At 43.3% G+C, this 23,760-nt stretch overlaps 1 protein-coding gene across 2 annotated transcripts; it reads left to right on the top strand.

The window, feature by feature from the left end:
* The first annotated feature begins 134 nt into the window (after positions 1-134).
* On the top strand, positions 135-23,470 carry map6a (microtubule-associated protein 6a). 2 transcript variants are annotated; one of them, XM_026182018.1, is made up of 5 exons: positions 135-1,533; positions 16,985-17,198; positions 17,354-17,568; positions 20,766-20,876; positions 22,767-23,470. In XM_026182018.1, the coding sequence occupies exons 1-5, from the start codon at positions 818-820 to the stop codon at positions 22,912-22,914; spliced, it is 1,404 nt and encodes a 467-aa protein (XP_026037803.1). In that variant the 5' UTR covers positions 135-817; the 3' UTR covers positions 22,915-23,470. The 2 variants fall into 2 exon arrangements, with proteins under 2 accessions (XP_026037803.1, XP_026037804.1); XM_026182019.1 differs by lacking the exon at positions 20,766-20,876 and having other exon boundaries at positions 137-1,533.
* Positions 23,471-23,760: the final 290 nt, after the last annotated feature.

Genomic DNA, 23,760 nt, shown 5'->3' with positions numbered 1-23,760 from the left:
TTTTTATACTTTTATAATCATGCATAGAACTGCAGCATTACCTGACTTAATATTTACTGACATTCATGTAAATAATATTGAAAATATGCAATGAACCAAAGCATTTATTTGAAAATGAAATGATATCTAAAATAATAAAAATAAAAAGATGGATGACCCTCCTGTAGGTCAGGTGCGTAAAAACAAACCGTTCGTCAAGCTCAGCATGTTTATCAGCCCGGCACTAACAGGAAACTCACAATAGTCTCAATGGGAGCCGGTGTTTCAGTGTTTGTAGCTCCCCTCAGATATTCTGTTTATTAATAGGAGCCTGTCGACACACAAGGTAAATCCCTCTAATATGTTTATTTTTCTTTGAGGTGTATTGCAATTTGCGCTGCTTCGAAACGGTGGAAGAGCTTTTACAATGCAGGTTACACCGGAAGTCCTCTTTAGATTGTCTCTAACGTGACGTCTAAGTGCATCCTCGGCTAGTGTCTCTGGGATGCTGAGCGGGCAGGCGGGGCCGTGTTTGCTTGCAGAGCCCTGCCGTGGAGTGATGTAGCAGGACGCACGGACACAGAGGACACAGAGACGCGGAGAGGACGTCTGTTAGAAAAAGAAAAACCTCAAAACAAAGTCGTTCAGTTCTGCAGCTGTGTTCCCTGAAAGCGCGATGTGTTTCCACACGAAGCAAATTTAACGCCAAAGACAGCATCGCATCCCTCCGTGAAGCTCGGACATCTTGGTTCACTGACAGCACAGAGTGGACTAACGTCTCCCCCCTGTCCGAGCCGCGGGATACCGTGCTGTAGCGGAGCTGTGAGCTCGGCTCACCATGGCGTGGCCCTGCATCAGCAGGGCGTGCTGCATGGCCCGCTTCTGGAACCAGCTGGACAAGGCTGACATTGCGGTGCCTTTGGTCTTCTCCAAATACACGGACGTCTCCGAGATGCAGCACATCCAGCTGCAGCCGCAGCTACATCCTCCCCAGGCCCGAGTTGCTATAGAAACGCAGCCGTCTCGCGCAGAAAGCCGCGCCGTTCCGACTGCACGCGCGCCGCGAAGGTGCGTCTCCGAGGAGCGCGTGTGCAGCTCTGTGATGCGCGAGGACTTTAAGCACTGGAAAGTGCGTCCCGAACCGAGCTGTAAGCCCAAGAACCAGTACCACGAACCGGAAACACCGTTCAACAGTGAGACCCAGTACCAGAAGGACTTCAAGCCCTGGCCCATCCCGAAGAGGTACGATCACCCCTGGATACCCAAACCGCCTCCGAGCGCCTCCGCGGGAGAAGATCGCACACCGGCTAGGTCCAAGTACCCAAAAAAGCACGTGGTGGTGGCGGAGGCGGACAGCGGCGTTGAAAAAAGCGCTATAGCCGACAAGGTCCAGGAGAAGGACCTGCTCCAGGGCCAGGAGAGGAAAAAGCGCGTCAGCAAGAAGGAGGGGGAGAAGAAAGTGGTCCTGAAGGGGGATGGAGAGGGCAGAGGGAGGGCGGCGGACGCCGTGAACAAACAGATCAAAGAGGAGATTTCAGGCGGCAGCTCCTACAAGTAAGTTAATACAGTGCCTGTCACTGTGTGTGTGTGTGTGTGTGTGTGTGTGAGTGAGAGAGAGAGAGAGAGAGAGAGAGAGGGTGCTGAAGGCCTCAGAGCCCTGTGAAGGGTCAAAGGGGTCAAAGCTGACATTAAAGAAATATCATTGTCATAAAGTCAATTCAGAAAGACAGTTGTGATCACACTGCTAACTGCAAGAATATCTGTTAAGGAAGGGGTTCAGATGTTGTTATGGGTATAATAATGTTCACAAAGTGAAATTAGTTACAATTTAAAAGCTGATCTAATTGTGCATCCTTACTAATCATTATTTTTTAGCCAAGAGTTGTCCCATTTTCCTCAAGCATTCATATTTTTGTCTTTTAAAATGCAGACTTGCAAAAAAAAATTTAACTGAGCCTCAATATTTACCCAGTTCTGGGTCAAAGGTGAGGGAACCTTTCCATCCTTTACACCACCACAAACAAAACAAACAAAGAGAATAAAGAATCTAATGTATTATTTTTATATAGTCCATTATTAGCTGCACAGCTGGATACAAACCTGAAATCAAAGGGAAATGAGCAGGAGGCCTTTCCACAGAGGAAACCCTCCTGAATGGGTCTCTATGAGAAGCTTTGTTGAGGTTGCATTGCAGGTGTGATAATCATCAGAACACAGAGCTTAATTGGGGGTGACTAACAGAGAAGTTGTTTCACAGTGTAATTCAGTCAAAGCATGCAAATGCATTACACAGCGGTCAACTTGTATTTTCTCCACTGAAGGTAATTAAGCTGAGTGGAAAGGTCAAGGTGCAATTGTTGTCGAGCGCTGTTGTGTTTAGTTCTATGAGTCTAATCTCTGTACTGCTATGCAATGTTCCTGAGGGATGGTGATGATGGCGACTGGTGGGTAGATGAACATCAAGTCATGCACGTCTAAGCCACTGTACACATGCCTCAGCTGATACTCTATATATGTTATACTCAAGTCCTATGGAGGATACTGCTGTGCTATACGCCGATTTTGTAGAATATTCAACATTCTGTTCTTCGTGTTATCTTAAACACCTCTCACAGTATACTCCTAAATCGGGAGTCTTGGCTCAGAGCTGTCACGGGATGCAGGTTTGGGCTTTTAGAGGGAGCCTGGCTGAAGTGAGACTCTGCTGGCAGAGGTGAGTGGTGCTGTGTGTGATCACTGAGGGAGCCTTACAGCTGTTTGGTGCCTTGCTGGCGTGCCTGTGTTGTTAAGCATCAGCAGGGTACAGACCAGGGCTTTTCCCCCGCACGGCATGAAATGGCTGCACTGTGACAAGCAGAAGCCCAGTCGGCTCGCTGTCTTCCTCTGCCAGTAGAGACTCAAAGCAGGTCAGCTGTGGGTTAATGCCACAGATTGTATGCACACACACACACACACACACACACACACACACACACACACACACACACACACACACACACACACACACACACACACACACAGTGTTTGCACAAAAACACTGAAAGAAATTTGCTTCAAATTATGTTTTCAAGTTCTTGATATGTTTTTAAGCAGGCCTTTAACACATGGCAATGTGGCTGAACAAATACAATCCTTTATAACTGCTTTATAACTACAGTTTTCCTGAATGTAAAACTGAATTTTAACCTTCAAAATTCACTATGGACATCTCTGTTCTTATATGATGTCAGACAGATATGTAGCTACACTTGGAATTGTCCTTTGCATTTACTTGACAGAGTAACAGACTGTTTAACTTTCAAAATTTAATGCCATGGTGGGTATCCAGTTCATAAAAACTCCTAAAATGCATAGTGAAGAGCTCCATCTTCTTTTATGTTATTTAAAAAAAATTGCTTGGCTGAATACATCACAAAGCTGTTTCCTGTCTCTTGCAAAAATACTTCCTCCAGAGTTAAATATGTGACTTTAAATCAAGAACTGAATTACTGAGTTGTGCTCGTATTACATGTGTGAGAACAACATGGTATCCATTACATCTTTCAAGCTTTCCCAAATGATTTTGTTAACTTGCTGATATCCCAGAGGATGAATCCTCAGGCTTCTTCCTCCTCTCACCCCTGACCACTTGAGCCTCGTTCTTCTGTTAAGTCTTCCTGTCATTATTATGGAAATTTATTTATTTTTTTACAGTGGGTCCAAAACAAAGGACGTTTTCTGTGAATTAGCAAAAACTTCCTGTTTTATAATGACTTGTCAGAACTTCTCCTGTAATTTTACATATTTATTCATTTTCACAGTTTAAGCCCAGGGAGTCGTAGTAACAGATTTCTTTCATTTACTAGAATAGCATTTCTGTGTTGTGCAGAAAAACTGAGACATACTGCTGGAATTGTACTTCGTTTTCTAATGCTAAGATATCTCAGGGAAAACATGTGTACTGTATTTTTCGGACCATAAGGCGCACCAGATTATAAGCATTAGCGTTCATCCTCCAGCTTCACTGTGTTTATGCTAACATAGCTGTGTAGCTAGCAATCATGTTGCACATCATTATATACCAGCTAGCCCAACTTCAGTAACCCTACAAAAGTCACTGCTGTTTAGTTTCCTGTCTTCATTTATGTTGGAAGTGATAGCAGAGCTGTACGTTTGAATTTGTTCAGAAATCTCTCATTCAGAACATGCTATATCATGTTTAGGTGGAAGCTAGCGAGCTAACTTCCTGCTAACTTCTAACTCTGTTAAATGTAATAAATCCTGTTTTCATGGATGCCTGGATGTTAAACTTAATTGTTACACCTGCTAAAGCAGCAACGCTGATCATTTTATTAAAGATGAAAGAATTTAGACATTTTTTAACTCTCAGTGATGCTGCAGTGTTCGTTTGACTTTGGGACCTGAAACAGACGGAGTTTAGGACCCAGATTCCTCCGAGAGGCTCCTGACTACAGCAGCCGTAATGCTCCAACAATCCATCAAGCGGCGCGGCTTCCTAGCTTACCAAAGTCGGAATAAAACATTTTTGACAGATTTTTGAGCGCCGTGTAGCACATAAAATCGGTTCGAGGTCAGTAAACACAACCAGAATTCATACATAAGGCGCACTGATGATTTTTGAGAAAATTAAAGGATTTTAAGTGCGCCTTATAGTGCAGAAAATACGGTAGTTAAACTTCTTTACACTAATAGAAAAGGAGTTTCACACAAAGCAGACGGTATGTGGCTCATAAGGTTAAAGGAGTTTGACATCCCTCTTATAGTTGTCATGGTGATGTTGTACTCACCATCCCAATCAGACCCTGGTGGACAGATATGAAAGGTAAAATCAAGCACTAATACCTGAATTATGTTTCTGTGGTGACTCCATGTGGAGTCTTCATTGGAGCCTACACAAGTGGCTGATGTCAGCATTTATAACTGTGCTGGTTGTGTTACATTTATGGGGAGGTGCATGTCAGATTACAGCGTAGGGTTTCAGAAGGATTTGGAGTTACGCGTACCTACAGCGTGGATTTAACACAGAAGTATAAATCCACTGTAATGCTGGATCTGCGTTAGTGTTTATTTCAATCAGCTGACTTCATCGCTAATGTCACCTTACACTCTTCATTTCAGTAGTAGAAATTCAGAGAAGTGAGCCTTAGCAAAAAAACAGCATCAGTAGGATGAAATGTTTTAGCTGCTTTCCATAATTATTTGCTCTCAAGTCTGACCAAACAGACAATTAAGCCATCAAAACATGCTGGTGTTGTTTTGTACTAAACCTCAATTGGACAAGTCAATACAACAGAGTTAGAGAATATAAAGTTAGCACGAGCCTTAGATACAGGATAAGCAATACAAAGAATCATCTGTTACTCTTTTAGTATTCTTGTTTTATTAGAAGACACTAACATCAGTTAACATCTGCAATCGTCACTTTGGCTAATCATGTGTAAAGTCAGCCCTCCCTATCACCGCGGGCCAGTGAAACACGAAGCCCTCAGCTCTTTTCTGATGTGGGCACTTGCCATTTCTTTGAACCTTTATTTTTACCAGACAGCGTGCCGAACACAAAGACGCTCTTTCTGCAGTGCACCTGGGAAAATGCTCAAGGCTTCTGCAGTTCTTTTCATTGGAAACAGTTTTTCCTTTTCTTGCCCCGACTTGGTGCAGCATTTTCAACCAAAGCCCATCCCACCGTCATTTCAACGCCAACTCGTCGCATTATGTGTAAAATGTCATTTTATGCATGAAAATAAGTCTCGGGCAGTGGCTGCTGTCAGACTCTTTGTTATTGTGTGGTTAGTGTTTGCAAAAACTGTAAAAGACAAAGCCTGCTCTTCATGCTGACAGCATTGTTTGTTGCATTGTGCAACTGTGTCGACTAACAAAAGACATCCAAAGAGCAGATCAGGCAGAGCTGTCGAGAAGATGAACGCCGATGCGGTTTCATCGCTGAGAGTGAGGCAGGTAGAGCAGGTTCATCGAGTTCAGAAAAGATGAGAAGACGACTGAGGAAGTACATTTTTAATTTGAATTTACGCCACGTTACTGTCATTCAACGCATTTATTAACGCAGTGCCCTTCTTTTGCATGTCCTCTCTCCTGTTTCTCACCTGGGCAAATAAAAACCTTGTTTTCTAAGACAGTAATGTTCAGACTTAAAGACAGTTTATCTCTCATGTCACGTCCACAGAACAACCAAAATGCAACTGATTTTCTTCTGAACTGCTGCATTCTTTAGCGGTGACAGATTTCCAAGTATTGTTGCCCAAATGTAATCCTAAACTGTCAGTTCAGAGTGCTGCCCACTAAAGCTGGGTGTCTTATATAACCACTCTAATCTGATTTTTTCATATCTGATTACAGCGAATGTACAAGGAAATATCCCCAGATTTGATTCTGAGTATGAATGAATTATGTAAGTTAGCATTGCAGTTAGCCCTAACCCTGAACCAAACACTGATTACATTAAAAACTGAAACCAGCCTTTAGCCAAAAACTTGCAACATTAGTTTAGTGCATCACTTTGTGAAGATTTAAAACTGCGCCTGTGTGATTGATGATTGCGATGTACAGTTTCAACTGGACCCCTGAGAAGCTACGGCTGTAAGATTGAGAGGGAGCCAACTGGTCCCAGAGGACGTAGGATGCGTTAACTTACAGCCGCCGTTGCACTCACTGACACACCAAGAAACACGGTGAGGAAGTGGAGCTGTGGTGCGTGGGAAGGTCAATTTCCCTGGATTACTCTGGCAGAAAGCAGCCAGGTCTTGATGTATGGCCAGTGCTGCTGTAAAATCAGGAGTCAGGATGTCCATCAGTGACAACTGCACATAAATTAGGCTTAGCAGTCTCAGTGGGCAAATGTACTTACAGCTTACAGAACAAGGTGGAGCAAAGGTCCACAACATGCTGCATCAATACAGGGAAGTTTTCCTTACGTATGCTATTAACATGTACAGCACTTTGTGAAACTCTGGTTTTATGTTAAAGTGCTTTAGAAATAAAGTTGGTATGGTATGGTATGGTAAGTTAAAGGTTAACACATGGGTTGCTGGAGATTTATTTTCTACTAATTTAGTAATTAATTACTCAACTGTAATAACCTCTGGGCATGTTAGGATTCATTGTGATTTGAGTGGACAGATGCATAGAGCAGTTCTTCTCCCATTTTCAGAGGAAGCAGTGAAACAGCATCCTCAGGATTTCAGATTTCAATAGAAGATCCAAACCCTCATCTTCCCCCTGCTCACCTCATTCTACTCCTCCATCCAAACCTTCAGTCTTTGTACATATAAACCATTATTCTTGGCCTTGGCCTGTGTCCTGTTCTCTCTGGCCTGCCAGTAACACCTCATCATGCTTTTTTAATATAGCTGAGCACTGTTTGATTCCACGGTGCAGAAATTTGCAGCCGTTTGTTTGAAAGCATTTTCTGATGACTCTCCCGCTGGGAGAGGTCGGAATTGTGCTCTCCACATACGGGCAGATTTGCATGAAGCTCAGCAGTACTGTACCCTGGCGCGGTTCCACCACGGTCGGTGCCAGCGTTTGGCCGTTGTGACGAGGGCTTTCTCCGCACATCCTCTCAGTCACGGCGGGTCAGCAGAGTGAGCCCTCCAGAGCAGCTTTACTTCTGTTGTCTCTGTATGCTTGGATATTTGTCTACAGAGAGGCAACCTGTGCATGCATGCTTCCATGCATTCCTCCAACACCCTCACAGCGTGTAGCTTGGCTGTGTGCACTTGAAAAGCTGATTGCTTGACAAGTTGGCCATAACAAGTAGAGGAGTGACCCTTCTTCCGTTCTGGAGTTCACCAGGAACAGAAAAAGCATGAAGAAACATCGTGAATCAGAAATACAGCATGAAAAGCACAGACAGTGACTGTGGTGGACACTTGTTGTTGTTTTTAACTCTCCGTTTCACTTCAGCTCTTCTCCAGGGCTGCTGACGCACCAACAACAGCACAAGCAACAGTAACCACAGACGTACCACAAACTTGCCTCCACCAGGATACAGGAACTCTCTGTAGGTGCATGGGCCGTCTGCAGTCGGTGTGGTAATGAACTACCAACCAAGAGCTGTGTTCAGCCACAAAGAACCACAAAAAGCCCTTTAATAAATTATACCTGTATTTATTATTTAAACCACTTTCCGAGCAGAAGCTGCAGGTTCTCCTGTGGTTCCAGCTGCCTTTTTTTGATTTTGAAAGTGTTGTTTGGATATCAAAAACCACTTGAAGGCATCATGTCGGCCTTGCAGGAGTTTCCTCACCACGTTTCCCCTTCTTCTCACAGGAGTCTCGCCATGAACATCACAAAATAAATGCACAGCTCTTCTTTTCTTCGTGTACTTGTGATTCTAGGCGGTCCAGCCTACGTACAGCAGTGCACAACCTTTAGTCACCAATAACTGAACTCACTTTCACCAGAAGGGGGTGTTTAAATTTGGATCTTTTATCGTCAGGTGCAGACTAGCTTTGACGTTAGTTAATAAAATCACAATTTCTATGAGATACGAGTTGACTTTTTAATCCACTGATGTCTGAAGATGAGAATCGAGTGGCTACATTTTTTTCCTCACGATTTCACCTGTAAATTTAAGTTATCTGTTGGAGTAAGGGGTTAGTGCTAAAAACTATTTTGCAAAGATTATTTTATTACAGTCACATGAATGCCCTAATGGCTTTTTTTAAATAGGAAAAACAAGCGTAACATGTTGACGATGTGTCACCTAACGTAAAATATTACACCTCGGGAGTGTTGGTATTATTGTAGGGTCTACCTCAGCGGTCTCCAACCTTTTTTGCGCCACGGACCGGTTTATGCCCGACAATATTTTCACGGACCGGCCTTTAAGGTGTCGCGGATAAATACAACAAAATAAAACTAGTACCGGTACCGAAAAAAAGAAGATTTATTCATAACACACGTGAAAAGACCCAGGAAAACCGAGTTATTGATAAAAACGATAACAAAATAACGCTGAAAACCGATAAAAACCCTGAAAACCAGACATTTCACACCTGAGCCTCAACTCTCACGGCCCGGTACCAAACGACTCACGGACCGGTACCGGACCGAGGCCCGGGGGTTGGGGACCGCTGGTCTACCTTACAATATAAAGCGCCTTGAGGCGACTGTTGTTGTGATTTGGTGCTATATAAATAAAATTGAACTGAATCTGCTGAGTCGCCCTCACTTAGATCCATTCAGTAAAGCTCACATAGAGCATTGTATATAAGCTGCTTTAGCCTCGCCACATGTGCTGCACACCTGCTTCACCTCAACTTCCCCCTGATTTAATCAGAGTCATATTTACTGTCATTAACACCTGCTCTGTACATAGATATGCTCTCCACTATTAAAAGATTTATATGAGGGGTGCTAAAACAGAGCCATTCTGCCATATATCAGGTATTGTTGCTCAGTAAAATGCAGACCAATAACTATGTCCAGAGGCGCTGAGCGCATATGAACATCACATTGCTATGTTTTCATGTTTTTTGTAAAAATATTTTTGTTTTGGTTTGTTTATAAATACAGAGTTTAGCTTCATGATATGACAGGAAAGTGTTTTGAACATTGTCTGTTTTTTTGTACCAAGTACACATCGACCTTGGAGACACAGGCTTTATTGTTACCCAGTCATATGCTGACTAGTAGCAGCGATGCTACAGTGCAGGCCGGTGTTTCACACTGTGAACCCTGTCTGCACTCACAATCTGTCTCTTTCTCCATCTTTCTGTCACATAAGCGCACGGCCTGTGAGGTCATGCGGGTGCTTTATATCCTTGGCCTTGGACATTGTTGTATAACCTGTCTTTGCATCGTGGCTCCTTGGGCCCCGTCGAGCACTGAGTGGACGTTGGTGGTTATGTAATGGCTCTGTGTGTGGCTTCCACCTCCTCTCTGCACCATGTGAAGAAAGGATATTTGTATTCAGCAGCCATGTCACTGTCACCAGCCTTTGTACAGTATAGCTTACTTTCATATTTCACAGTGTGACATTTCACTTTGGTTTTGTTTAATAGACTACATGTTAGTGTCTGACAGCTAGTTTAAGCTTAGATTAACAGGAGATTATGATAAACTCATGGAGAAGAGAAGTTGAAAATTAGTTTTAATTAAAAATATGTTAAATAATTTGTAGACTGTCACTTGTCTTTAATGATATTCTGCCAAGTGTCACAGTGTAACGGGACAGTTTTACAGTGTTTAACAGAAACACTGTTTCTGTCTGGAGTATAATTTATTTATCTGTGAAACTAATTTGCAGGTGATGTTTCTTATTTGTGCTTTAAGTAATTTTGGTTGTGACGTGGAGGACGTGCCTGGGGCTCGGTCTGTGACCCAGCACGTTCATTTGGTTTTTGATCTCTTTTGTTGTATTTTGAAGATGGTGTTAAGTTCTCGGCTCATTGTTTAGTTGCCTCAAGTTTAATCTAGTTATGTTTCACTTACGTCTCATGTGTTTCTTGTCTGTGATTTCAGGTTGTGAAGTTCATGTTGTCATGTCTGTGTCTCTTTATGTTTCCTGTTTTACTTTGAAGGTCCGTGTCTCGTGTCAGTGTTTCTGGTTTTGCTTCCCTTGTCTCGTCCTGCCTAATTACTCCCAGCTGTGCTCTCCTTCTGTGTCTCATTCCCCTCGTTATCCCTCAGTGTATTTAAGCCCTGTGTTTCTCTTTTCCAGTGTTGTGGTCTCCCTCATACCTGTCTTTGTGGGTAGCCTCTCTAGTTTATGTTTGTGGCCGCAAGTTTAGTTAAGTTCTCCTAGTGTCCAGCAATAAAGCTGCTGTTTTGAGTTTAAGTTTTACCTCTGCTTTTGGGTCCTTTCCTTCCTGCCTGCACACAGACCATGACAGGACGACTAATGATGGTTTCATTTTGCTGCTCTAAAAACAAGAGCTTTGTAATTAGTAGGGGTGCAACGATACACAAAATTCACGGTTCGGTTCGGTTCGATACTTTGGTGTCACGGTTCGATATTTTTTCGATACAAAAAAATGTTCATGCCTTTTTAATTTGTCATTTATTAAAATTATAAATATATATTTTAACTCAAAAGTACAGTTTTTAAATTTAATGTTGCTGAAACAAAAGTAATTTAAAAAATATATATATATCTCAGGGCTCTCAAAATTTCAAAATCCCTGGTAGCCCTTCGGGCAGGGACTCTTCAGTTTTTGGTAGCCCAAAATAAATGTAAGTAGCCCGAATAAAAAAAGAGAGCAATTTTTTGATTAATGTTTTGTTTCCTGTTTTGTTTCCTTTACAATATTATACATTAAAGTATAATATTGTAAAGGAAACAAAACATTAATCAAAAAATTGTTGAAAAACAAATTACAACATTGTATAAAAATTACAATCATCAACTCAAATACTTGGTTCTAATTGAACAGAAATTTCTATGAACTTGTAAGAACTGTGTAGGACATGAATCAGTCTGTGTCAGATCCTGAATTTGAAATTTCCACTGAAGTCACGGGTAAGAGGCAAGTGGAACCAAGATCGAGGCCCTTTGCTTTTTGAAGTTTGCAAAGACTGCTACATTGTGCCAGTGGTAGTTCACTCTTTGCAACATAGTAGCTGTTCTAAACAGATTTTTCAGGTTTATTTTTAGTATGTTATTTGCAATTGGTGTTTGTTCTGGGAAAGATATTGCAGACTGAGCAATAATGTGTTTCTTGCATTTCTCATGGGTTCTAATGGGGGCCTTTCTTAAAATGACTGGTCCCAGTAACAAAGGCGCTTGTCGACTCAGAAATCGAGAGAAAACCAACAACACACCCGGCAGAACATTATGTTATTTACACGGGTGCACATAAGTGGTCCGCATGTGCGCATTCGCTGTCAAAATAAAAGACGCGCACCAGATAAGAAGTTGCAGCGCGCGTTTGCGTCCATATAAAAAGCAGTTTTTGTCCACTAGAGTGGGATTTTCACGGCACATTCCGCACCACATCTCTGTGCGTTCATCATTTGTTTGAAGCCAGCTCACCTCCTGCAACCACTTTTCCGAGAATACGCGCTTCTTTTGTGGTTCGGACTCCTGACATTTGTTTGGAGGTGGAGGAACACCAAAGTAATTGCTTAAAGGAACTTCTTCGACATCTTTAAGAGTTTTAAACAAATGTCTGTCCTCCTCCAGAAAATCTTATGTATGCAAACACGCGTTGCAACTTCATATCTTGTGCGCGTTTTTTGGGGTTTTTTTGACAGCGAATGCGCACCTGCGGACCACTTATGTGCAGCCCTGGTTATTTAGCTCGTCATATTGCAGCCACAGAAATTATTTTGTCCATGAAACCATAAAGCTGCACTTTCTTTTTGCCTTATAGTCTGATTTGTCATAACTTTTCCGTTTTGTGGTAAGCTTTTCTTTGGCTGTCACTTCTTCACCCCGACCTGTCTTATTTGGCTCAGCAGAACTAAAATATATATCCTGCTGCTTTTACACACGGACTCACATAAGCTCAGCGATTCTCTGCGCGATCAACCTCTCACATGTTTAAGCTTGCTGCGGGAGATTTCACTTGTCATGTTTGCATAGTAAGCTAACGATTAATAAGACGATGTCAGAGGAATTGGTGCGCAAATTATCATCACTCACAGATCAGTGCTGTCGCTCTCTATACACAGTTCGCGCGATTGCAAAGTGAAAGCAAAAAACAAGCGCAAATTCAAACGCGATTTCAATATGTCACATATTGACAGTGGCTCACCGATGCCAATGACATAATTACCCAGCTACATTTCTGAAAGAATGCAAAAGCATTGACATATATTTTTCCTTCCTACAATAGCCCGACAGGCAGGGCAGAGATAGATTTTGGTAGCCCGACTGGAAAAATCGCTACCCCCGGGACGTCGGGCTAGCGATATTGCGAGCCCTGTATCTGATTGAGGAATCACTCATCTTTGGAAAAGAGAGTTTATTACAGAGAAATGTCTCTTTCCAAAATAAAAGCTATACTATCCGCTTCTTCTGGGCTATATTCTCAGCAGCATATTGTAGCGGGTCAGGGCTGTTCGGGGTTCTGTTTGTACAGTTATGTTTTGTTTATGTTGCCATAGTGACGGGTGACGCCCTCTCGCTGCGACGGTGTGTCCTTCCGGGGTCAGAGGGCGCCCTGTGTGTTGTTGTTGTTGTTGCTGTGCGGTTGCCGCGCTGAGCAGTTAGCTAGTGGCAGTGTTCTTCTGCAGATGTCAATAAACGGCTGTGCTCCCTGGCTAGCTCACGGGAAGCAAGACCAAACGACACCTCCGTCTCCTCCTTGTCTGAGCTCGCCACAATATTAAACATATCAGGTCCCCATAAGGAGAATCATGTGCTAACGGCTGTCTAAATGACTCGGGTAAAGTTTGTAGCATGCGTGCTTGTTGTTTTTGTCTGCTTCCACTTGTCTTTGCACTAGGATGATGTCGGCGTAAATGTGCAGTCACATTCATCGTGTTCCCACTAGTGCTGTCAGCGTTAATCTCGTTGAAATGACGTTAACGCCACAACACGGCAAATCTCCATTAACGAGCTACCCCTGCGTGGGGCTAGACAGCCAACACGTTAACGAGCTAACTGCGCTAACACACTAGTTCCCACCCATGTAATTGAGCATTGCGTGGCACATCCAACATACTGTTTTACCTTAGTCCATACCTTCAGGGTCATACGTCACATGAAAACCAAAATAATTCCAAACGCCAGATCTGAATGAGGGTGGGGGAGGTTCAATTTGCCATGTTGCAAGGAGAGCTTAACTTCTGTCTTGCTAGCTTGCCCTGCGCTCTTCCTTCTGACGATGCTGTCTGTGTTTAACGCTCAGTGGATCTGCGCTCGACAGTGCAGCCTAGGCGGAGTAGTCGAACGCAGATTCACTGAGCGCTCAACACAGACAGCATCGTCAGAAGGAAAGTTGATAAAATAAATTACAAATTTTGTATTGTTCGATACATATGCGTACCGAACCGAAAGCACTGTATCGAACGGTTCAATATCGATACGAGTATCGTTGCACCCCTAGTAATTAGCTACCTGATTTCAGCATTTTGCTGCAAAACACCACGTGACGAGCTTGAATCTTAAGAACATAAGCCAAAAAATAGTGAAATCCAAGTTTCATATGTTTTCATCCAGATTACTAAAACTTTTAAAATCATATTTGTTTAGAAATCTTTTTCAAAATACTTTTAAAAAATGTTTAAGTAGCTGAAGAGCAAACCTGTGTTCAAACAATAGACACTATGTGGACGAGAATACTGGGCTGCCTACAGATTGCGCCTACAGGAGCTGCTCAGCCATGGAAACCAAATGGCACGAGGCTCCTGGTGCACAGTTTTTATGCTGAGGTTATTTCCAGAGCAGGTTCGGCGCTGTCTGTGACGTTTCTGCATTATGTACCTCAGCACTCTGCGACCTCATGCTGTAACCTCACATGGTCTGAGTTGCTGTGGTTCCTAAACACTTCACTTTGCAGTAATATTGAGTATACAGCTGATGGTGGACTGTGGACCCTAAATCCAACGAGCTCTTTAGAATGACTCAGTCTTTCACTAACGTTTGTAAAAGCAAGCTTGGTGCATGCATGCATGGACTACTAATGTTAAAAGAACACAACGCGCTGCAGAGAAAAATACAGTGTGATTAAAACAGGAGCGATGGAGCTGTGCAAGGTGATGTAAAATAAATGCCTTTAATACACAGCTCATATCCAGACACTGTGTGGATCATGCTAGCCATACATTTTAAATGTCAGTGATACAGAGCACATGCTGCAGGCCAGCCTGCACTGAAGGAATGCCATACTGCTGACCTTCTTCAGAAATGCTGTGTGAGGAGGACTACAGGATATCACACCATCAAATTGTGGTGCAGACCTCCTCCCACCTGCACTACCCCTGACATTCTCTGCTCTTCAGTAGTAATGCACCACTCGTTACAGTTTTTCTCTACACAAGCATTGCTAAAGTTAGTAACAGCAAAACTATGCAGATTCTAATAGTGATGATCGTTAAACAACCACCACAATGGCACAAAGGTCCACACAAATGGGACTTTTCTTTCAGCTTTAGTTAAACACAGCTGCTCGGACTCATCATGAAATGATTTTGGTGAGATCATGTGTAAGGTCAGGATTACTCTGATCTCACACATTTTTTGCCATCCTGTGACAACATATCTCAGGACCTTCAGTTCATTTCTTTAAATTTGGCACAAATGCTCACTTTGACTCAAGGCTGAACCTTTCGATGGCCATTGTATTATAAAGATGCACAATAAGCACATAGAATAGAATACAAGAGAATCCGGTCTTTAGTGATGACGTGATGAATCCTGCTTCTGGGCCCAAACTACTCTGCGTTTAGTAAGGCTGTTGTGTTTTTGACATGTATTAATGTTTTGTATCTTGTTCTATTTAATCTCAACAAGCCCCTAAAATGTAATGTAATGTGATGTAACTCCAGCCCAGCCCCTGCAGCAGTATATTAATGACTAACCTGGTATTGTAGATGGATTATCTCAGTTGTTCTCCTGACTGAAGTTTGGTCCGTTTACAGCATCCTGCCATGTGATTGCATTTGTCTCTAACCATCGGGAACCCTCACGTTAACTTTTATCCAGTGGAAAATTGTTAGCGTTCATCCTCCAGCTTCACTGTGTTTATGTTATGCTAGGATAGCTGTGTAGCTAGCGCTCACGTAGCACATCATTATATAGCAGCTAGCCCAACTTCAGTAACCCTACAAACGTCACTGCTGTTTAGTTTTCTGTCTTCATTTATGTTGAAAGTGATAGCAGAGCTGTACGTTTGAATTTGTTTCAGAAATCCCTCAGTCAGATATATTTAGATGGAAGCTAGCGAGCTAACTTCCTGCTAACTTCCTGCTAACTTCTAACTCCATTAAATTTAATAAATCCTGTTTTCATGGATGCCTGGATGTTAAACTTAATTGTGACCCCTGGTAAAGCAGCAACACTGATGATTTTATTAAAGATGAAAGGATTTAGAGAGTTTTTCGACTCTCATAATGCTGCAGTGATCATTTGACTTTGGGACTTGGTTTGGAAGTCTTTGATCCTCGAGCAGGTGGCAAGGGGTGTGAGCTATAGTCCACCAAGAACATCATCACTCAGCTCTTCCTGTTCTCCAGATGGCTCAGCGCTCTGTGAAGGTTGACGGTAACGGCATCCTCTGTCGACCGATTTACCCTGTAAGCAAACGGGTGGGGGCTCTGGCCTTTGTAGTTGGTGAGGGCTTGGATGTCTCTCCACACCTTGCGGGGGCTGTTATCAGTGAGGAAGCCCTCTATCCTCGTCTTGGCCGCTTTGATGCCCTTCGTCAGGTTGGCTCTGGCCGAACTGTCTCTCAGCCTGAAGGCTAAGTTACGAGTTCTGATCAGAGCCTGTACTTCACTCATCATCCTGGGTTTTAGGTTGGTTTTAGTCGTTGACACACTCTCTACAGAGCGCTTAATGAAACAGTCCTGTAGCTGGAGGAGACCATCATCTTTAATGACCCGGGTGCTTGAAGGGTTTGTTTCCTGAGGGGGGGGTGTAGGCAGAGATGAGGAGCAGGGAGAGGTGGTCAGATTGTCCCAGGTAGGGGAAGGCGTATTTATAGGCATGCTTGATGTTACTGTACACATGGTCCAGTGTCCTGTCCTCCCTGGTTGGACACGTTAGCATGTTGGGGAAATTTGGGGAGTAGAGATCTCAAACATACCTTATTAATGTCCCCAACAACAGTTTGGACGTCCAGCAGGTGCTGTCTCTGCTATTTACTGATAATAAGTTGGAGGTGGTCGAGTGCTTTGATTCATTTGGTTAACAGTGTGCTCATACTCCGCATGTGGGCTTTGACCTTGTCCTCTAAAAGCACATTTGAACTCCACAGCTTAGATGCACAGGTCAATATTTATCATCCAACTTCCAATACTGAACAGTGCCATCTTACACTGTAGATCTTGCAGGATTAGTAAAAATGAGCACCAGCTTATTTTCTGTTTTTCTCCACAGAACTGAATTCAAAGCGTACAGAGACGTGAAGCCAGTAAAGATGATACGGGCCAAGTCCCAGTACCTGCCACCGGATGAAAAGACGAGCTTGGAAACCAGCTACAGCGCGACCTTCAAGGCCCAGTTCCCGCTGCAGCCTGCTGACAACAAGGCCGTGGAGAGGAGGAGGATACGCAGTTTGTACAGTGAGCCTTACATAGACCCCGGCAAACAGGTGAGAGCACACCTGCCAAACTTTAGTTCAAATAAATCTCGTGATAGAAATGAGACCTGTGATGTTGATGTGCAATCCTTACCATGATCATCTCATTGCACACCACTGAGGCATGTCAGCTCAGGATTCTCTTTTCCACTATCCACCATCCTTAGGTTGACAGGTATAGTCTCCCTCGCTCTAAATCCAAAAAGTCTGGAGCCACAGCAGCAGGCCAGAGCAAGCCAGCGAAGAAACCCAAAGATAAGCAGAGCACTGTGCTGAGGGGCTCCAAGAAGGCGACCTCAGAGAACCAGCCCGAGAACCGGCCTTCGGTGGGGGACAAGGAGAAAAGTAAAGAGATGAACAACAAACTGGCTGAGGCAAAAGAGTAAAAATCATTTAGCACTACTTCTCCTTTTCTTTCTTATTTTCGGGGAGAAACGAACACAGAGGCTGCAAAATTGATTCTCACATCGGTTCTCATCTGTCTCTCCTTCCTCCCCAAGCCTCTTTCTCATCCTCTTCCTCAGTGCTCTGTCACTACCTCCTGGCCACACTGTTACAGTAACATTAGAATAAGATGCTGCGCTGTGATCATGCCACGCCATTGCTCCTCCTGTATCACGCTATGCCTCATTGCTTCAGAGTGGGCGTGAGCATCCTCTCCCCTCTCTCAGCCTATTCACCCCCCCCACTCTGCTTGCCTCCATCTCCAGGTTGCCATGGCTACTGGCTGCCTGGCTAGCCAATCGCTGAATGCACAGGCCCAGCGACAAGCAATTCTGGCGGATGGCTTTGATCAGCCGAGCAGATTGCATTGTTGAATTTATCAAGGATTTGTTTCTTCCCTCCTTTGTGGGTTTTTTTTTGAGAAAAAATGAATCAGATTGGCACTTTGGACATGCACAAAAATGAGCAGCAACTCTGAAATCTTTGATAAATGTCCCGCTTGGTTTATCATGATGAGCATCTGATACCTGCTCTGTTATCTTTGCTGCTGTTCTCTGTTCACGTGCTCAGAGTCTGTGTTGAGCAATATCAGCTTTGCCAAATGTGATTCGTAATCAGTGTCTCTTTCTGAACTAAATTCTGTTGTACGGCTTTTTATAATTCATCTAAAGAAAAACACTTGAGCATTTTTCTCCGCTCGCGTGAGGCTCATTTCATTTCGTAACGCACCGTTCGTAGCCAACAAACCATCTAGGTCACACTAAACTGATCGTGCATTAAACACCAGTCAGTCTGCAGAGCACTCGAGTATTCCCCCTGAACTAGATAACATTGTCATGCAGGCATAAAGACATAAAGACGGGGAGTAGTGACGTCGGTTCTCAGAATCAGAGAGAGATGAGTTCAGTGAAACTGGGAGATGTTGTGCTTCTCATCGTTCTCGCCAAGTGCCGAGAGCTGTCAGTCTCACTGACCATAGTTCAGTGTAATCACCCCAACACTGTCTTTACTAACAGGTCTGGTCCCTGTGCTGTCTGATTTAGACTTCTTTGTAGAGCCTCTGATGTAACCTACATAAGTGGCCGACTTCATTTATGCTTGTGCTGCTGCGTTGTGTGTTAACCATGTGCCACGTGGTCGTGTCCTGGTGTTTTACATGCGGTGGCAGAAAGCAGAAGCAAAATAAAAGGCTGCTCTTTGTTCTCATTTGTTATTTTTGGGGCCAAACATATTTGTCCCCCGAGTTTTTCCACTTCTTTTCAAATTACCTCACCCCCAGTAGGTAGCCTGTAGTTTCTGTAATCTCCCCCCATGTGTCTGCTGACATTTGTGAGTCCTTATACTGATGCTATATGAGACTGTGATTGTTTATCTCTCACTGATAAATGTAAAAAAATTGCAGCGAAAAACATGTAGTTCCATTACTATGGAGGTCCACGTCAGTTACGCCGTAGGTTATGGTGTAGATTTCCTGCTGGAGCATAAATCCCCAGTGTGAAGGTGCATGTTGTGCATCTGCTTTTCTGCAGACTATAAACTGCAGCTGGCTGACAGCAGACATCTCATGCTGCACCTTAAAGGAGCGTTCTGTACGGCTGAGGCACAGATCTGAAAGAAAAAACAACCGTCTCACTGCATTTTTTTAAAGTTCCCGTAATCTGATTTTCTTTGTGCTTATAAATACTTTTTTCCTGATATTAGAGGCACAGCGATGTGTCTGCTGGATCCCATCGTTCATCGCTCTCTGTTTCTGAATCCCGCGTTTTACTTCAATCACTGAGTTTATTTATTAAAATGTTGATTCTCTTTGTCTTCAAAGTGAACATGGTAGTGCAGAGAAAATCGGATACCTTCAGCAAGATGCTGAACAAAAGAGAACACGAGGAAAGTTTCACACTGTTTGTCTGTGAAAAGTTGTGTGTATATAACTTATATTTACTACTAGTTTATAGCAGGGATACATGCTGGCTGAGTCCAATTCTGCACTTACTGTAAAGTATCAGCTGCTTCATCCTAGTGTACATAGAGACACATTGTTTTGCATTAGAAGACAGTCTTGTTATCTTTGTGCTCCACCCTACACACACCTCTGTTTTCATGCATCTTTCTCTCCATTCTGAACGATGGACAGTCCCTTCTCTGTTTGCTGTGGTGTCTGAGACAGCAGCAACTCTTACCATCACCGCTGCATCACATCTACACAAGCTGAGCACTCGCTCCATCAGGGATAAAGGCCTGACTCATTTAACATTTTGCAGCCTTTGGTTGGGGGTTTGTCATGTAACACGGGTGGGGGTGGGGGGGTGGAGTGGGGGGGGGGGGGGGGGGGGGGGGCTTGTAGGGGCAGTAAAATGTAAACAGTGCTTAGCACACCACACACCCGGTGCTATCTTTATGATTTTTAGGCAAATAAGGATAGAAAGTATGGTAAAGAAAGTGATGTCTTGGACAAAAAAAAGAAAAAAAAGTTGTGATGTGCTTGTGTTTCTATCTGCTTGCTCATATTTAATGAAACATTACAAATAAATGCAAACAAAAACCAAAAAAGCAGAAAAAGCAGTGTCTTCTTTGCTTCTTTTTGTTAAGAAGAACCATGAAAAATTACCGGTTGCAGGTATCTGTCAGTGTTTCTTCCTGTCCAAGTCTTTGTCTTTGTGACAAACAACATTTCTGAAAAAATATATCGAGATTTTTTTTAAATCCACATGGAAGAGAATTTTCTCTCACAACTTTCTTTCTATGCTTATCAAAGATTGCGCTGTGTTCTGGCACGAGCTCTGACATCGTTCCCCGCTCCTGCATGTTGCCGTCACGTGAGAACCGAAGAATATATTATTTTTGCATCGTGTCTCAATATATTCTTAGAACTCGTGCGATTTATGGAGCAACAAGCATGAGGGAGGATGTCCAGACACTTATTCCAGAACAAGATGTCATGTGCTTCGTAGTTTTTAGTGAATTTGCCAAAAAAATAAATAAAATTCCACAGACGTGTGCGCGATGTTGCATTTCACATTGTTCTCTCTCATACTTTAGCCCGGTGGCACGGGCATGCTATTTGAGGATGTCACATTTTGGATGATGCTGTGTCCAATATGTCCTGTGCTAACCAGTGACATTCTGGTTCATTTGAAGGGTTGTGCTAAAACAGTACCACTACATACAACTCTGCCAGCCAATCCGAGATATTGGCTGGGTGCAGACTCTAAAGCAACACCTGTGGGGCTGTGCACTTCCCAATCCCAGGTAATCAAGAGCAACAAGAAGACATAGACACAGAATTGCCACTCATTGTCATTCATACTTGCTCATGGAGTTGTCATTTACTTTTGTTTTCTATTACAGTGGCACACTTTTGTTTTTTTTCTGGTGAACCACCACATTATCTCTGGTCTACTCCCCTCTGTATTTCTCTTCCATATGGACACTAGAGTAAGGGGGGAGGTGGGTTAGAGGGGGACGTTTGCCTGCCTGCTGTCACATCCTACATTTAAGGTTCCTTAAGGTGGCTTTTCTTAAGGAGGCCTTGGGTTTTAGTCCAGTCGTGAGCGACTAGTCCCGATCGAGCTGCCGGAATGCACCCACTCCCCACGGTTAAATTGCATGACTGACTAGTTGAGTTAGCGGCTCAGGTATGACCCCAGTTATGTGCGAGGCAGGTCACTCATGCACTGTAGTCACATGCAAAACTGAAACAAATCCATCTCATGTGGACTTTTCTTTCTTTAAAGCATGCTGCCACTGTTTTCTGTTGGACCTGCAATCTGAGTTTGTGTTCAGTAATTTGGCCCAGGCTTTGCACTAGACTGTGACGAGCGTTAGCATGGGTGTGAGATGAGCGGTAAGTATGGATGGAATGAGGGAAGCGACACTGCTTTGATCAGTTATGACAGGAGCTCTAGGTGCATGCTTATGATCTAATTTGTGATTTGGATTTTTTCCATCGTCTACTGCATTTTGTAGCCTTTCTTTCAAAGAACACCCCGAGACCCTCATTGTACTCTTGGCATCCTGGAAATCGTGATAGCGCTGCGACTAAGCGAATGGGTCAAAGTGCAGGGTGGGCCATTTATATGGATACGGCGTAATAACATGGGAATGGTTGGTGATATTAAAGTCCTGTTTGTGGCACATTAGTATATGTGAGGGGGCAAACTCCTCAAGATGGGTGGTGACCATGGTGGCCATTTAGAAGTCGGCCATCTTGGATGCAACTTTTGTTTTTTCAATAGGAAGAGGGTCATGTGACACATCAGACTTATTGGTAATGTCACAAGAAAAACAATGGTGTGCTTGGTCATAACTTTATTCTTTCATGAGTTATTTACAAGTTTCTGACCACTTATAAAATGTGTCCCATGTGCTGCCCATTGTGTCGGATTGTCAGTGCAACCCTCTTCTCCCACTCTTCACACACTGATAGCAACACCGCAGGAGAAATGCCAGCACAGGCATCCAGTATCCGTAGTTTCAGGTGCTGCACATCTCGTATCTTCACACCATAGACAATTGCCTTCAGATGACCCCAAAGACAAAAGTCAATGGGCAGCACATTGAACACATTTTATAAGTGGTCAGAAACTTGTAAATAACTCATGAAAGAATAAAGTTACGTTGAAATCAAGCACACCATTGTTTTTCTTGTGACATTACCAATAAGTGTGATGTGTCACATGGCCCTCTTCCTATTGAAAAAACAAAAGTTGCATCCAAGATGGCCGACTTCTAAATGGTCACCATGGTCACCACCCATCTTGAGGAGTTTGCCCCCTCACATATACTAATGTGCCACAAACAGGACTTTAATATCACCAACCATTCCCATGTTATTACGCCGTATCCATATAAATGGCCCACCCTGTACTGATTGTAAAAAGTAACCTGTATTGATGCAAAGCAGCTTTCCCAACTTTTATTTATCCTTTGGTTTTTTATGTAATAAATTGTGGGAAGCAAAGAAAGAAGAAAGGAAGCCTGCGGTGTTGCTAAATCTTTCCCAGATATTCTCTGAAATGAGCGGTCACAGGGTGCTCAGCTCAGCCCATTACCTTCTTGTGCTTGGCCCTAGAGAAATGCTTCATCACGTGTCTCTTTCTGTCTCCTTCTCTGCCATCTTAACCATGTGCTGCCTCCTAGAGATGCTAAAGACGAGGTTCTCCGACCCAGTAATCATCATTCCCAGGATGCTGCTGGAGGAGAACCACAACCACCGCTGGATAGACCCGGACCTCGGAGAGGTGGCGGCGTCGTACGCTTTGCCCTAGATATGAACCAGACTGAGTAATTCTGCCAGGACTGAGGCAGATACATCTTTATGCAGAGACTGCTGCTCTGTACTGTAAATATCTAGTATTTAAGTTGGACTAGAAAGAAAGAGGTGAATCTCACCAAACAACAAAAAAATCTATTAATACAAATAAAAATACATTGCTATCCAGGAGGATTTCCACGTAATTGAGACACGCATGTTTGAAACAGCTTCAGAGGTTCCAGCTGTTTGACCCACGGCATTATTGCAAAGGTGCTACATTATTATTATTATTATCAATATTTTGGTTTGATGCATTTTGTTTTAGGTCAGTCTATTAGTATCAATACCACACCATAAAGTGCTCAACAGCTACAAAATACTGTACTGTATATTGATGGGTTTTAGTGTAAATAAATCAGCAGAACTTGCAGATGGGCTTTATTGCATTAGAAGGTCTGAAGTAAAGAAGTATGCAGCATGTAAGCAAGGACACTTGAATCTGAAATGAGGCCCTGGGACCACGAGGCTGCAGCAGATAATAAAGGCACAAAGTTGAATTAATAAATGAATTTCAAAGTGAAAAAACAAACATATTTGTGTCTGTGAAGGTTCTCAGTCATCCAGGTCATCATAGTCAAAGGAGCTTGCAAAGAAAAGCGTCTGGACTTCTTTAAGTTGCTTGAAGACGTTTCACCTCTCATCCGAGAAGCTTCTTCAGGAAAAAAGAAGGAACACACACATGTAAAGGAAGCACTCAAAACGTGCAGCTATCCTAAATGGGCGTTCTTAAAGTCAGCAAAGAGGCACAGAAAAGAAGACCAGACACCAGCGAGGGAGGATAAGAAGGACAGACGCAACAACGTTGTCATCCCCTATGTA

The sequence above is a fragment of the Astatotilapia calliptera genome, chromosome 10 (genome assembly GCF_900246225.1).
Source record: "Astatotilapia calliptera chromosome 10, fAstCal1.2, whole genome shotgun sequence".
Lineage (NCBI taxonomy): Eukaryota > Metazoa > Chordata > Actinopteri > Cichliformes > Cichlidae > Astatotilapia > Astatotilapia calliptera.
Note: the sequence above shows the minus strand (reverse complement) of the source record. Positions and strands in the feature narration are given on the sequence as shown.